This window comes from Mastigoproctus giganteus, chromosome 9, assembly GCF_048544385.1.
Source record: "Mastigoproctus giganteus isolate SK-2022 chromosome 9, ASM4854438v1, whole genome shotgun sequence".
NCBI classification, from domain to species: Eukaryota; Metazoa; Arthropoda; class Arachnida; order Uropygi; family Thelyphonidae; genus Mastigoproctus; species Mastigoproctus giganteus.
In genome coordinates, this window is record NC_143583.1 from 43,202,885 (window position 1) to 43,219,822 (window position 16,938).

General features: G+C 39.2%; 1 protein-coding gene across 1 annotated transcript in view; it reads left to right on the forward strand.

Moving 5' to 3' along the window:
• Positions 1 to 16,938, forward strand: part of pav (kinesin family member pavarotti) — a 180,591-nt gene that overhangs the window by 248 nt on the left and 163,405 nt on the right. The window contains exon 2 of the mRNA XM_090380638.1: positions 12,712 to 12,907. Coding sequence (XP_090236764.1) covers positions 12,712 to 12,907 — 196 coding nt within the window. The remainder of the gene's footprint in view (positions 1 to 12,711; positions 12,908 to 16,938) is intronic.

Here is a 16,938-nt window from a genome sequence, read left to right on the forward strand (position 1 = left end):
GTAAGCATCCCAGGCAGAGAGATTTTTCAGAACCCAATTACTAAGAGTATATATTTTTTATTTATTATTTTTTATTATTTATTTATTTATTTATTTATTTTTTGCTTTATTATTCTGTTTTTGGTACCCGGGACTAGGGCCATGCTTGCCCGTACCTTAATCTAGTAGTGTGGGTACCTCTATATAAACTATCATCCATTAACCCCCTGTTCTTCCCCCATGTAGCATGCTTGGCATGATAGCTCTGCCACTGCTCATAATGGTTAAACAATGCCAAACAGAATTGAAGTCCAACTGCAAAATAATCAGTCGGAGATCCATGAGCAGAAGAGATTGTCAGCATGGCATCAGGAAGATATTTACAGATAAGCTGGAAGTCCGTCCATGATTCAATAAATTATTTCTCAGTAGTGGCTACTATGATGCTATGCTTGCTGCACTTCTAGAAGGGGAAATGCATTCTGTGGATTAAATCAGTTTTGTTTTAAATTTGACGGGAGAACCTGGGTCCTTCAATAACCAGAACACTTGTATATGCTGCGGCATTGCAACCATGAAGTACAGTGATCTTTGTGCGGGGGGGATGCATTTCATTGTATTAAGCATCGAACTACTGATTTCATTTTTACATAATAATAAAAGGATTGCCTTCAGCATTAGATGTATATCTGCTAGTGGTGTAAATAACATTTAAGTATGAACAGCAGTTAGCATTAGCATTACTAGAGGCATATGATGCAAGAAAGCAAGCTTTGCAGCATCAGCAAAAAACACACAAAAAAAACACTCCTATTTCACACTCTGTTCGTTAAAAATACCTGTCCAGCAAAGCCTTAAATTTATTTAGCCTATCAACTTCCACAACAAAGTTTAGAAGTCTGTTCCACCAACCTGCTGGCTAAAGGCAAATTTCTGCACATCTATCTTACATCTGTCTTCCTCAATTTGAATTTATGCCATCTCAGGTGATTATTCTGAGCAAGAGGAAGAATCCCATCAGCACTGAGCATGCTCAAACCATTCAAGACTTTATACACCTCAATCAGATCACCTTTCAGGTGTCTAGTCTCCAGACACTGTAATTTGCAAAATTTAAGCCTCTTTTCGTAAGAGCAACGCTTTATTCCTTTCACTAATCTTGTTGCCCTTCTCTATACTCGATCCAACAGCTCTACATCCTTCTTAAAATGGTGCCTCCAGACCAGTACTCAAGGTGTGGCCTGGCCATTGCCTTATACAAAGGGATAATCACCTCCTTATCCCTGCTAGAAAAATTCCTGTATATCATTGACACCACACCATGAGCTACACTCGTAGACCGTCTGCACTGCTCAGAAAACTTCATATCTGCATGCACAATTACCCCCAGGTCCTTTTTCATTCTCTACCACTGTCACTGTAGTACCGTCTGCGCGGGTAGCACAGTGGTATCGTCACAGTCCTCCCCACACCGGGTGGAAAAGCCCCAGATTCGATTCCCATCGATGATGCAAGGAACTTTAGTGGGCTTTTTTCACTCCGTGGCTGAGTTAGTCGGTCTCAGGAGTAGATTTCTCCCCCTCCCGCAGAAACTGGGGTTTTTTCGTCCAGCAAAACGGGCAAATCTACCAGAGAACACACGCAGTTTACAGTCATAATACATATATGGGTATATGTAATAGATTACGGTTTGCCCTAATCTAATAATTTGGATTTTGAATTTGTCAGTGTAGTACCACAGAGTTGATACATTACTCTGGGGGTTACTGCTTCCCATATGTAGTACTTTACATTTGTCGATGTTATACGTCATTTGCCACCATCTCAGCCCATCTGCTCAACCTTTCCAGATCCTGTTGCAGCAGCATAGTGTCAGTAGTGTCCTTGACAACCCTGCCTACCTTCGTATCATCTGCAAACTTGGACATTAGACCTGATATACCATCACTGATATTTATAAATACAGAAAACAACAATCGACCCAACACAGAACCTTGAGGAACTTCACTAATAACATTAGTCCACAATGAGCAGTGACCATTGATTACCACTCTCTGCCTTCTCCCACTCAACCGTCGCTTTATCCATAGCAGCAATTTGTCTCCAATGCCACACTTCTCCAATCTTTTCAGCAGTCTTCCATGTGCAACAGTATCAAAAGCCTTTCTATGCTCCAAATATATGATAAAGTTATTCCCTGCATTCAGTTCCTTTGTGACCACATCATGGTATCCAATCAAATTGGTCAGGCAAGACTTTCCCTTAACAAAACATGCTGTGTACGAGCTATAACTAAAGTCTTGTTTAGATGATCCTGCAATGCTTCTTCTACGAATGCCTCCATTAATTTTCCTGGATCAGAAGTTAAACTAACAGGTCTACAATTACTTATGCCGCCCTTTTATCCTCCTTCGCGAATTGGGGTCACATCTGCACATCTCCAGTCCATGGGTATCTCCCCTTAGTCCAAGGAAGCTCTCATATTTATGGCTAAGGCTTTGCTTACTTCCTTTGCTGCCTCCTTTAACATAACTGGAAAGATCCCATCCACCAAAAGTGCGTTTCTTATGTTTATCTTCAACAATTTCTCCTCCATTTTACTCTCAGTTATTACAAAATCATCTAGCTCACTGCCAGAGTTTAGTTAACCTCTGGCATTCCCCTCCCTGAATAACTCCTCATGTGTGAATGTAGATGCAAAATACTCATTTAGTTTGTTAATCACCTGAGCAGGATCATCAACAGTTGAACCATCGATATCCAGTGGACCAATCGAATTCATCCCCCTCCTTCTAGAGTTTACATAGGTAAAGAACTTTTTGCTGTTTTTCTTTGCATCCTTTGCCAAAGATTCATAATCTGCCTTTGCTTGCCTAACCTCTTTTGTGACTTGGTTACAGACCAGCCTACATCTATTGTAGGCTTCCATGTCACCCATTAATTTATATGTATTCCATGCATTTTTCTTCTCTGCCACATGTCTCATTAGTTCATCTGACATCCATTTAGGCCTAAACCTTGAACAATATTTCTTAGTTGGTATGTAAAGCCTAGTAGCTTCCAAGATTATTTCTTTGAATGCTTCCTATTTTGAATTTGCTGTTGGTAACATCCACAGTAGGTACCACCGTATAGAATTTAAATACTGTCTCAGACCACCGTAGTCGCATTTACGAAAACAAAAACCTTTCCCTTTACTCCTGATGACAGTTACTCTTTGAGTAAATCCCATTTTAGCACACTATTATCACTGCTACCTAGTGGTTCCTTTATCTGCAGATTCTTAATGCATGAAGAATCACTACTGATAATCAGATCAAGAGTATTACTCCCTCTAATTGCCTCCCGAATATGCTGATGTTGAAAACAATCATTCAATAAATCCACAAAAGCCTTGCTAGTGTGTGAGTGACCAACCCACAAATTCCAGTCAGTATCTGGGAAATTAAAATCTCTCATTATAAGACTTTCTGATTTACTGGCTCAATCTATTTCCCAGTACAGTTTCTTATTATACTCATCAGAGTCATTAGGCCTATAACACACTCCTACTCTCAGATATCCCAATGCTTATGTCCCACCAAACTGACTGGGCACTGCACTGTCCAGCGATGTTGACTGGCTTCACTTCCTTGGATTTTGTGTTTCTTAACTAATAGCGTAACCCCTACTAAATTAATGGAGGCACTGGTGAAAGAAGCACTGCAGGATCATCTAGACAAGACTTCAGTTATAGCTAGGACACAGCATGGTTTTGTTAAGGGGAAGTCTTGCCTGACCAATTTGATTGGATACTATGATGCAGTCACAAAAGAACTGGATGCAGGGAATAACTTTGATATTATATACTTGGATCTTAGAAAGGCTTTTGATACTGTTGCACATGGAAGACTGCTGCACAAATTGGAGCAGTGTGGCATTGGAGGCAAGTTGCTGCTATGGATAAAGGGGTGGTTGAGGGGGAGAAGACAGAGAGTGGTAATCAATGGACACTGCTCATCGTGGACTAATGTTATTAGTGGAGTCCCTCAGGGTTCAGTATTGGGGCCTTTATTGTTTTCTGTATTTATAAATGATATTGATGATGGTATATCAGGCTTAATGTCCAAGTTTGCAGACGATACGAAGGTTGGCAGGGTTGTCAAGGACACTACTGACACTATGCTGCTGCAACAGGATTTGGAAAGGTTGAGCAGATGGGCTTCGAGGTGGCAAATGAAGTTTAACATTGACAAATGTAAAGTACTACATATGGGAAACAGCAACCCCAGAGCAGCGTATCAACTCTGTGGTACTACATTGACAGTGGTAGAGAATGAAAGGGACCTGGGGGTGGTGGTGCAGGCAGATATGAAGTTCTCTGAGCAGTGCAGACGAGCTGCAAGAGTAGCTCATGGTGTATTGTCAATGATATATAGGAATTTTTCTAGCAGGGATAAGGAGGTGATTATTCCATTGTATAAGGCAATGGTCAGGCCACACCTAGAGTACTGTATACAGGCCTGGAGGCCTCATTTCAGGAAGGATGTAGAGCTGCTGGAACGAGTACAGAGAAGGGCAACTAGATTGGTGAATGGGACAAAGGGGTTCTCTTACGAAGAAAGGCTTAAGTTTTGCAAATTACAGTGTCTGGAAACTAGGCACCAGCGGGGTGATCTGATAGAGGTGTACAAAGCCTTGAATGGTTTGAGCATGCTCAATGCTGATGGGATTCTTCCTCTAGCTCAGAAAAATCACCTGAGAGGGCATAAATTCAAATTGAGGAAAGACAGATGTAGGATAGATGTGCGGAAATTTGCCTTTAGCCAGCGGGTGGTTGGTGGGTGGAACAGACTTCCATCCCTTGTCGTGGAAGTTGATAGCCTAAATAAGTTTAAGGCTCAGCTGGACAGGTATTTCGAACGAACAGAGGGGTGAAGTGGAAGTGGTTATTTATTTATTTTTTTTTATTATTTTTTTTTTTTTTGGCTGATGCTGCATAAACTTGCTTTCTTGCATCAAATGCCTCTACTAATGCTAATGCTAATGCTAATGCTAATGCTAATTGCGACTTTCTGGAGTTCCTTGTAGGTGTTCTCTCTGGGAGACCTATTGTTGCTACACAGTCTTTGGCACCATACCAGTGGTTGACACGATGATCGATACTTATTGCATATGCCACATCTCCACCTAATGTCTCAGGCTCGTGTACTTCCCAATATTTTCATCATTGGGTTTCTGGACACTGCTAAGTCAATCAGGTAGGTAGCCTTGTCCACAAGGGTTATGTCCAGTCTGTTGTGCGGGATGGTCTTATCCGTTATTATGGTGCGGTCCCAGTACATCTCATGAGTTCGGGTCTCTAGTACTGTATGGGGTTCATACTTGTAGTATGCTACTTTCTTTGATCAACTGGTATTTCCTTGCTAGCTTCTGATATACTATCCTAGCTACCTAGTCGTGTTTACAAGTGTACTCAGTCTGGGTGATCATCTTGCAGCCCATAATGTGTTGGATCATTTCCGAGGCCAGGTGGCATCTGATATTCCAGGCTCCTTTGCGATGTATTTTCTATAGTATCTGGCGTCGATTACCTGGTCTTGGATGGCCAGCATGAATCCTTCAGTCTCGGGGAAGAGCATCCCGCTTGTGAGCCATGCTATGTTATCGATGTGATCTTGATGGAGGCCATTGTAGTGTCTTCTTTGCCCATCTTTCTTCATTTCTTGTACAGTCCTCACTTAGGTTGAGTGGGGTATACCACTTATCCATCTTCCTTATGGCCTGGTGCTGTTATTCTCAAGTAATCCTTCAGGTTAACTATCGCTGTTTTCTGTTGCTCTATCAGGTCTTTCAGGCCCCTTCATCCCTCCCTCTTTCTGAGCTTTTGGTCTCTCCACTGCTGACTGGGTGGTGTTGCCAGCTCTTGGTCATTGTCCATGTCTTTTGCATGATATCTTCTAGCTCAGTGTTAGTCCAATATATAAGCCCGGAGGTGTATATTAGTACTGAAGCTGCATAGGTGTTTATGGCATTAACTGTGTTCCCTCCGTTCAATTTTGCTTTCAGCAGGCTTCTGAGTCTCTGATGAAATTTTTCGGTCAGGGACTTCTTGATTTCCTTGTGCTCTAACTGCTCAGCCTGCATCATTCCTAGGTTTCTCCATCATAGTTTCGATCTCTTTACCAGTCAGCAGCTGGTAGTTTCTGCCAACTTATTATTAGCTATATGGTGCAAGGAAGGCTGATGTTTAAGCTGCACCAGCCAAAAAAAAATTTTTGGAGTTACCCCGAGAGAGAGAGAGAGAGAACTAGAAGGAAATCACCAAGAAAGAGAAGAATGATGATATCCAGCTCAGGACCTCGCGTGTGCCATGCCCATACTAACCAGATGTGAGCCCTCGGTGCTGCACAAATTGGAGCAGTGAGGCATTGGAGGCAAATTGCTGCTATGGATAAAGGTATGGATGAGTGGGAGAAGACAGAGTGGTAATCAATGGACACTGTTCTTCGTGGACTAATTATTAGTGGAGTCCCTCAGGGTTCAGTGTTTGGTCCATTATTGTTTTCTGTATTTATAAATGATATTAATAATGGTATATTAGGCTAAATGTCAAAGTTTGCAGACAATACGAAGGTTGGAAGGGTTGTTAATGACACTGACAGTACGCTGCTGCTGCAACAGGATTTAGAAAAGTTGAGAAGATGGACTGAGAGGTGAGAAATGAAGTTTAACATTGACAAATGTAAAGTTTTTCATATGGGGAAGCAGTAACCCCAGAGTAACGTATCAACTTTGGTACTACACTGACAGTGGTAGAGAATGAAAAGGACCTGGGGATGATTGTGCAGGCAGATATGAAGTTTTCTGAGCAGTGCAGACAGTCTGCAAGAGTAGCTCATGGTGTCTTGTCAATGATTATACAGGAATTTTTCTAGCAGGGATAAGGAGGTGATTATCCTCTTGTATGAGGTGATAGTCAGGCCACAGCTTGAGTACTGTATACAGGTCTGGAAGCCTCATTTTAAGGAGGATGTAGAGCTGTTGGAACAAGTACAGAGAAGGGCAACAAGATTAGTGAATGGAACAAAGCTCTTATGAAGAAAGGCAGATTAAGTTTTGCAGATTACAGTGTTTGAGGGACTAGGCATCTGCGAGGTGATCAGTGAGGTGTATAAAGCCTTGAATGATTTGAACATGCTCAATGCTGATGGGATTCCTCCTTTTGCTCAGAATAATCACCTGAGAGGGTATAAATTCAAATTGAGGAAAGACAGTTGTAGGATAGAAGTTTGCGTTTATCTAGCAGGTAGTTGATTGGTGGAACAGACTTCCATCTTTTGCTGTGGAAGTTGATAGCCTAAATAAATTTAAGGCTGAGCTGGTATTTGGAACGAACAGAGGTGTGAAATCGGAGTGTGATTTTTGGCTGATGCTGCATAAGCTTGCTTTCTTGCATCATATGCCTCTACTAATGCTAATGCTAAAAATGCTACTCCCTTCCTGTCCTGTCTATCCTTTCTTTACACATTGTACTCCCCAAATTTCAGTTCTGCATTCCTTATATCTGTGTGACATCACGTCTCCGATATCCCAAGAATATGTGCCTTTGATCTTTTGAGCAATACCTCAAATTCATGAAATTTATTTACTAAGTATACATGCGCCTGTTCCTATTCTTAGCTACCCTAACACAACCCATGTGTTTACTTGTACCGCAATGACTCCCAGCAGTCTCTGAAATACCGTGCATGTTGTTTTCCAGGCTGCTGCTCATTCCAATAGAAGCGGTGCAAGACACCTTCACCTCTGCCAGCGGCTACTTTTAATTTATTTGCCCTTGTATCCCCCCAAACTAGCAGTTTTCCGACCCACCTAACACTGCCTCGATAGCATCAGCAAATATTCTTGCACCCTTTATATTTAAGTGTATCCCATCCCTGTAGAAGCAGTCTCTTCTGTTAACATGGGAGTGGTCTGATGTATTGACTGGGCAGTGTAGTTTATCATTAAATGCTTATCATTAAGTTCTTGCAGTTCAAGCGTATGAAGTGTATTTATCTAGTAAGTAAGCGTTACCTTTTGTTAGTACGGTCTGCGTTGGACATTTGTTCCTGCAATGGTTCAAATTTCAGTAAGCAATTCTTTCATTTTGACTTATTCCCTCTTGTTACACAATCTGTGAATATCCAAACCTTTCTCCTTAACAGTTGCAAGCGTTCCCTCCCTTTCCTCTTTGCAGTGGGGCTTATGGTTAATAGCAGCAGAAATAGTAACTGTAGTGATAAATGATGCAAGAAAGCAAGCTGTACAGCATAAGCAAAAAAATAAAATAAAAAATCTACTTATCCCTTTTGTTCTTTGTACTGTCTGCGCAAGTAGCACAGTGGTATCGTCACCGTCTTCTCCACACCGGGTGAAATGGCACGGGTTCTTTTCTAATGCCGTCGATGACGCGAGGAACTTTAATCGGGTTTTTTCACTCCGTGGCTGAGTTAGTCTGTTTCAGGCGTAGATTGCAACGTTTTCCCTCCAGAAACTGGGATTTTTCGTTCAGGAAACAGACAAATCGACCATAGAACACACGCAACTAACATAAGACACAGCACGGCAGATGAATTTAATTATTAGGGTGGCCTAAATATAATAGTTTTTTTTTAGTTATCCCTCTTGTACTTCCTCTCTGATAATTTTTCTAGCTCTTCCTTAAATTTATTGAAATCATACGCTTCCACAACACCATATGGAAATTTGTTTCAACAATCAGTTATTCTCTTGCTGAAAGTAAATTTTCGCAAATGTATCCTTTAGGCCCCTTATGTGTTTGTCAGAAATGGGTAAAAGTTGTAATATTCAATTAGTTTACTCAATCCCTTTGAAGCTTAAACACTTTAATCACATTTTGTGACCCTGACTAATCTCGTGATTCTTCTCTGGTCTTTTTCAACAGATCAACGCCATTCCTAAAATGTGAGTTCAAGACTTGTATGTGGTGTCCAAGATTTGGATTTGTATATTAACCCCGTATCGCTGAGTTACTGTGTGGCAGTTCAGTAATTATAAAACTTACTGTTTTATAATTATAGAGTTTAAGGTTTTAAGTAGATTAATTTTACTCCATATCGCTAGGGGAACCACGAACGGTACCTTGAGTTGTTTTGCTGTTCAACTATTGGCTAATATTAGAAATAAAGTGGAAGGTACCAATTTCGAAAGTGTTTTATCCTGAAATGTATTTCTTGCTTTAATCAACCTTGTATTATTATTGTTGTTGTGTATATTTTTTTTCAGTATGAAGCCTCTGTAAGTGCCACTCGAATATTAACCACATTTGTGTTTTGTACATATTCTTGCTTATTAGGTATTTATTTTATAGGGAGAGAATTGAAACGGTGGGCTGGCTGTGTAATATATCTAAATTGGGTGGAAAAGTTTTTTTTTTTTTTTTTTTTCCATCTCTCTTTCCTTGAAATTAAACTTGTGTATATAAAGTTTTCTTGTATATTTTGGCTCTCCTTGAACGCCATCCTGTCCTTTTAATTTTGCTTACACCATCTGATTGTGATTTAGATAGGATGGTCATCCTGGTTTTCCAAAAGTGCACATTTTATTGCTAATAAAAATAAATAAAATAAAATGGAAAACGACAATTTTTATACCCAGAGAACGTAGATAATATTATATAAAAGTTCGTTTTATAGATGATTGCGCTCGCTGACAAAATACTCCTTTATAGCAAATAAGCCTTTGCATAATGATTTGTCTACTTCTAAAATCAAGACTAATAGGGCCCAGTTAAGCTTTAACATTACTTAATTAGTGTTTAATTGATGTATGATACTAGCTATTGTATATGTTAGGGTTGCTTGATTTTTGTTGGACAAAGTGGGACAGCAAAGTTTTATTTCAATAGCTGTATATCATGTTAACATAACTCTGAAAAAAATTCTGAAAATGCAAATTCTGAAAAAAAAAAAAAAAAAAAAAAAATCAATTTATAGGATATGTGGCTAAGGAGTTCCTGCAATGACTTTAAGTAAATTAAGATTGAACTTTATAATTATTTGCTTTTCTCTTCTTCAAAGTAGTTCTCTTTTGCAATGATTAGAAGAATTTCTCTAACTCATTTACAAATGTTAGTTTTGTTATATGCAGCATATACTGCTTGACTTTCTCTAAAGCCTCAAAAATATCCCTTTTGGCAAATTTTTAATACTTGGGGATAAGTCAGATGGAACCAAATCAAGAAGGATGTTCCATCTGAAGGATCTGTTTTTATTATTAAAAATGGTCTCACTGATAATACTGTTGTGGGCTGGTACATTGTTGGTGGATAGCTAAACAGTTAAATATAGGTCATTCCCAATGTTGGTGAAGCAGTTTGGTGCTAAAACAGACACCTTAAACAAAACATTCTTTCTACTCCTCATTTGGCTACATTTGACTTCTTTTCTTCTCAAGTTGATTTGATTTTGGAAGAAAATTTCCTTTCCAGAAGACGATTCCTTTGCAGAAATCGAGCAGCATATGTCAAGTGCATTAAAATCAACATCAGTAAACAAATTCCAGAAATACTTTCAGTCGTGGCAGAAGAGAATGGCTTCATGTAGACTGCCCTACTGCTTTGATTGGGACAAAAGAAAATAATCTAATGAGTGAATTAGCAATTTCTTTTTTAACTTAACAAGAGTAACCTTTGGAGCTACGTCTTATTAAATGAAAAAAGCAGTTGCCCGATTCATTTATTAGGTAGTTTCTTTGAAAAACTTTGAAGGATTTGAAAGTTATGGCAAACATATTTCATAATATTGAAAGGAAATTTTCATTCTGATAGCTTTGTTACTGTAGGTCTATTTATATTGATATCAGTAAATACTACACTAGTGTTTCAAATGCTCTTTCATCAAGTAGAATAGTTAAATTATGCAAATTAATTTTATAAAGACTTAATATAGAAAATCAAAAGGCAAAAAATTTCCTCCTGGCATCAAGAAACCTTATATGAGCAGTAGAGATTTTACATAAATTTTTATTTCTAGTCTTGTTGTGGCTAGAAGAATTTACAACTTATATATAACTATTTTATTTCAACCAATATACTCATATAGCAGTTAGTGGTTCTACATTTTTTGTAGCAGCATATAGCTCTGATCTCCCAATGTGCATACCTGCATCCATGTAAATTACTCAAGGACCAGAGTTAGCTCTGTGATGGAAGTAGCAATGAAATGTATAACAACTATTAAAAACAAATACTTCATTGCATAATGGGTGGAATTACCGTATTTCCCCATGTATAAGACACTCCCATGTATAAGACGCACCTTAATTTTGGGGCCCGAAATTTGAAAAAAAAAAGGTATTACGTAAAGTTATTGAACTCAAGTTTTATTCATCATAAAATTCATACAACTCCTCATTACTTGAATTCAGCACTGTACGAAAATCTTTTCTGAGCCATTTCTGGGCAGAATGTGGAAAAATGTAACCTAATATACCGGTGTGCGAAACAATGAGCGCAACGACAACAAGCGGGAAATGCAAGTAAAAAATCTACAACCACTGTATAAGACGCACCCAGTTTTTAGACCCCAAATTTTTCAAAAAAAGGTGTGTCTTATACATGGGGAAATACGGTAGATAGTATGAATCAGAGCTGTAATGCTCAATACGTACCTCAATATAGTATGTAGAACACTTCTGGTTCTTACGGAAGTGTTCTATGTACTATATTGAGGTGAACTCCTCTCATTATGTTACAAATAATGGTGGAAATATGCATTCAATTAATTTTGGCTACAAATTTAAAATTACTGCAGAATTTAAAAACATGGGCCACTTTTAGGTGGTAGATGACTTTCATCAACCGGTGAAATACCACCACTTTGCTTATTGGAGGCTTGAAGTGGTGAAACCCATGTTTAGTCTCTAGAGCAAAGTTTCCGGCATCCCCCTCTCCCCATACTTCTCCTTCAACCCATGCACGGTACGTACTAAGTACTATAGATTTTGATACCTTTCGTGTTTGGGATTTTCATTAAAAAAAAAAAAAAAAAAAATCAAAATTACAAAAAATTTCAACTTCAGTAACAAATATTTAGACATGTTGTTTGAGGTTCATATTAATGGCTTGCAAAGGAGCTGGATCTAAGTGCTGTCATTGGACAGTTTCTGGAACTTTTGTTGGTTGTACCTTTAGTCACTATGTGGAGCATCCAGGTGATATTATCTGTGGTTACTAGAATGGGATGTGATGGTCTTGTTCTATAGACATTTTTACTGTTTCCTAACCAAACCTAAATCTAACTGGTTAGGTTAGGAAAAGTTGGCTAAATCATGTAATATTGTTGAAATGTAGTAAATACAGAAATTATCCTTTTTCACTCCTGCTTTTATCCATTTTCCTAAATTGATTTAATGAAATTATTGTATATAGTTAGGGAAATTGAAAAAAAAAAGTATTAAATTATTCTGATTTGCAGTTACACTGCATTTGCATATTTATGCAGCATTTAGTTAGTGATAGCAAAGTTATGATTATTATCATTGTTATGACTAGTATCAGCCCGTGAGAAATGAACATCATTCAATTGACAGGTGCCATCAAATCATACAAAAACTGTCTCCCTGATGCTACTGAAATCAATTTTATCACTTTGTATTTTTGCTTGAACCATATTTAAGGCAAATAGTAACTTTGTTTAAAAAGGAATGGTCTTCAGGATTGTTTTTTAATAAATTTTATTTTAACAGGAGACCCAAAACTCCGAAAAAACCACTGCCACCTCAGAAGTATAAGACAGTTACTAAAGATCCTGTGGAGGTATATTGCAGATTAAGACCCTTGGAAAATCTAAATGATTTTTCATGTATTCAATTAGTGAATCATAATATTGTTAAGCTAATTGCACCGGAAAACCAGGTTTTCAAGAATGGTTGTTCTAAAGAGGTAAGTTAACAATAGTTTTATTTCTTAAGATATGTCTTTGCTTTATATTTGTTATCACAGTTCTCCTCCCCTCCCCCCCCCCCTTTCCTATCACACACAGAAGAAAGTCAACACTAACTTTAAAGGCCCCGGGTGCCAAGCGATTGTGACTGAGCGATTTCTCTGTGCTATTACTGCGATTTCTCAAAAGTGATTTATAGTTATTTTGAGTTCTTCATGTTAATAAATCTATTCATTTAAAAACAGCTGTTGTTACAAAAACACTTGTACAGAGCAAGAAAGGAAAGGCACCTTTCTTTATTTCTTCTAGTTTACTACTAACCACTTACTACTTTTCGCTTGGTCACAACAGGCACTGCTCCTGCCTCCCCGTGGCGGGGCCGGTAACCTTGGCAGAAAAGTTCATCTGCCAGGGGCTAAGAGGAGCCAACATGGAACAAAGTATGTTTCCAACTCTAGAGCCGTCGAGCTGTCGGCCAAACACAGAAAATGACCATGATTCGTCGCAAGCAAAGAGGTTGAAAACCAATCCCTCGGCGACAGACTTACCTGCATTCTTAATCATGCACTCGCTATTTGACCAGCCTCTCAGTAAGCTATCCCCTTTTTTAATCCAAAAACACCTGGAAAGTATTGCAGGGTCTCCCAAGACGGTTAAGAGACTGCAATCAGGGGACTTACTTATTGAAACTATAAATGGCAAACACTCTGAAAAATTACTTAAAAAGACAACTTTCGCTGGTATTCCAGTGAAAGTAACTCCACATGCAACCCTAAATACATCAAAGGGTGTAATATCTAGTTGGGACCTGATGAATGTGACGGAGGAAGAAATTAAAGAAGAGCTTCAGGAGCAAAATGTAATAGCTGTAAAAAGAATTATGATAAAAAAAGACAATATTCTCACACCTACCAGAAATATCATTCTTACATTCAACAGTCCAAGCCTACCCACATCAATAAAAGCTGGATATCTACTTTGCCGCACTCGTCCTTTCATACCCAATCCGTTGAGATGTTATAAATGCCAGAAGTAGGGCCACTCTCAAACAACGTGCAGAAGCAACCCAGTTTGTCCCAACTGTGGATCCTCCGATCACATTCAAAGTGATTGTTCGGTGAAAGAAATGATCTGTCCCAACTGCAAAGGCAACCATCCGGCCTACTCTAAGACATGTGAGAGGTGGAAAACAGAGAAAAAAATTGTGAAATATAAAGTTGAAAACAGAGTTAGTTATCAGGAGGCTAGAAAATTAATTGCACCGAGTATACCTAACCGTACCTATGCCAATATTACAAAAAAATATCAAACCATTGCCACACAAACCGATGTTACCGTACCTTCAAACACTTCCATCTCTGACTGGGCTCGGGCTGTTCTCTCTCAGCAACAGTCCAGTGCCGTTAAGCACTCAGACCAAGCAAATAATACGCCTCTCACAATACCAGCAAAATCTCAATCTCCGCCAGTGAATGCCACTACAAATAATAATAGTTCGTCTTCGAAAAAGATTATCCAAGACAAATCGATGGAGGCAGAGTATCCATCCAAACAGGAAGATCCAATTCTGGAAATATTTGCTGAAGAAGAGATGGACACTGGTCGCCCTTCCTTTCCGAAAAGAGAAAAACCAAAGCCAGAACACCATAAGACAGCCACGTCAGGTACAGCTTCTTCCTCTAAATTCAAATAATGTCTAATATCTTGCAATGGAATTGCAGAGGCTTTCGTGGAAACATTGATGACATCCATTATTTAATTAATCGCTACTCTCCAGTTGGTTTCTGCCTGCAAGAAACCTATTTAACTCCTCAAATTTCCATTTCCATCAAAAACTACTCGATCTATAGACGCGATCGGAACACATCCGATTCTGCTAGAGGTGGTGTAGCAATTTTAATTAGTACAAGGATTCCAGCTAAGCAAATTACTCTTCAAACCCAAATCGAAGCTGTCGCTGTGCGTCTGATTACTCAAACTGCATTAACTCTAGTCTCACTTTATCTCCCACCAAACCATGCTTACTCTTATAATGATCTTAAAGAACTTTTATTACAGCTACCCTCCCCTATCTGCCTGCTAGGGGACTTCAACGGCCACCACCCTTTATGGGGTTCATCTAAATTAGACAGACGCGGCCGACTGATTGAAACTTTACTGGAAAAAGAAAACCTCACTCTTCTTAACAGTGGCTCGCACACCCATATACAGTTACCCAATGGACAGACTTCTGCCATTGACCTATCGATTTGCTCCCCAATACTGTTTTCAGCTATGCAATGGTCCACCCTGGATGATCCCATGGGTAGTGATCACTTTCCAATTGTTTGTAATCTGTTGACTACCCAACCACAATTACAACATCCCTGCAGGAAATGGAAATTCTCTAAAGCCAATTGGGCGAAATTTCAATCAGCAATCACTCTTGACAAAAAAACTATTCAACTACAGCCCATTGATGAAGTTACTGATTATATTACATCCTGCCTTTTAGTTGCAACTAAGAACTCAACTCCGTTATCAAATCCCCCGTCCCGACGGCATTTCAACTACTGGTGGAACGAAGAGTGCACAAGGGCAAAGAAGGAAAAAAATAAAGCATTTAATTTATTCCGTCGATCTCCAACCACAGCTAATCTAATTAGCTACAAGAAACTAAGGGCAAAAGCGCGTTACATTCAAAAGCAGGCCAAGAAAGATTCTTGGACTAGGTTCGCATCAACTATCAATAGGAACACTGACTCCAGACTAATATGGAAAAAAATTAGGCAGCTTTCTGGGAAGTTTCCAACTGTTCCTTCCCCAATTCTCTCCTGCAATGGGCAAGAACTCTCTGCTCCTATAGATATAGCCAATGCCTTGGGCAAAACTTTTGCTGAAATATCGGCTGCATCAAACTACACTCCAAAATTCCAGAAAATTAAGACTGCCAAAGAACAGAGACCTATCAACTTTCGAACCTCACTGTCACTTCCATATAATCAGCCTCTGCAATATTGTGAACTTTTACAGGCCATCAGAACAACGCGAAACAGTGCCTCTGGGCCAGATGGCATATATTATGTCATGCTGCAGCATCTCGATGAGAAAAACTTACAAATGATTCTAATCTTTTTTAACCGGATCTTCCTGGAAAATATTTATCCAACCTCTTGGCACCACGCTACAGTTTTGGCATTTTTGAAACCTGGAAAAGATCCCGCCAGTTCTAATAGTTACAGACCAATATCTCTGTCAAGTTGCCTTGGTAAAATTCTTGAAAAAATGATCCATAGTCGACTCACTTGGATCATTGAAACTCAACATCTACTGAGTAATTGTCAACATGGCTTTCGTAAAAACAGGTCATCCCTAGATCTGATGATCAAGGCGGAATCTGAAGTTCGCAATGCCTTTGTGAAAAACGAACACCTTGTCATGGTCTCCATTGATATAGAGAAGGCATTTGATACTACCTGGCGGTATGGCATTCTCAGTGACCTATATAATCTTGGTCTACGAGGCAACCTACCCATATTTATTAGGAACTTCCTCAAGAGCCGATCTTTCCAGGTGAGATATCAAAATTCCCTTTCTGCTACATTCCCGCAAGAAGGAGTACCACAAGGATCAGTTTTGAGTGCAACCTTGTTTGCCCTTAAAATTGATTCCATTACAAAAGTACTCCCAAATACTGTAGAGGCTTACCTTTACGCTGACGATCTCGCTATTTCTTGCCATTCTCAGAACATGAGATCTGTCGAAAGGCAATTGCAGATGTCCCTCAATAAAGTTCAAAAGTGGGCTGAGCTCAATGGATATCGTCTTTCCCCAGAGAAAACAGTTGCGATCCACTTTTGCTGTCAACGCAAATTGCATGCAGATCCTGAACTTCGGATTTCAAATTCCACCATTCCGATTGCCAGCAATATGAAATTCTTGGGACTAATCCTGGACAGTAAGCTCAACTTCTTAGATCATGTTAAATTAATACGTACTGCCTGTCTCAAAAAGATCAACATGCTAAGAGCTTTATCTGCCCTCTCTTGGG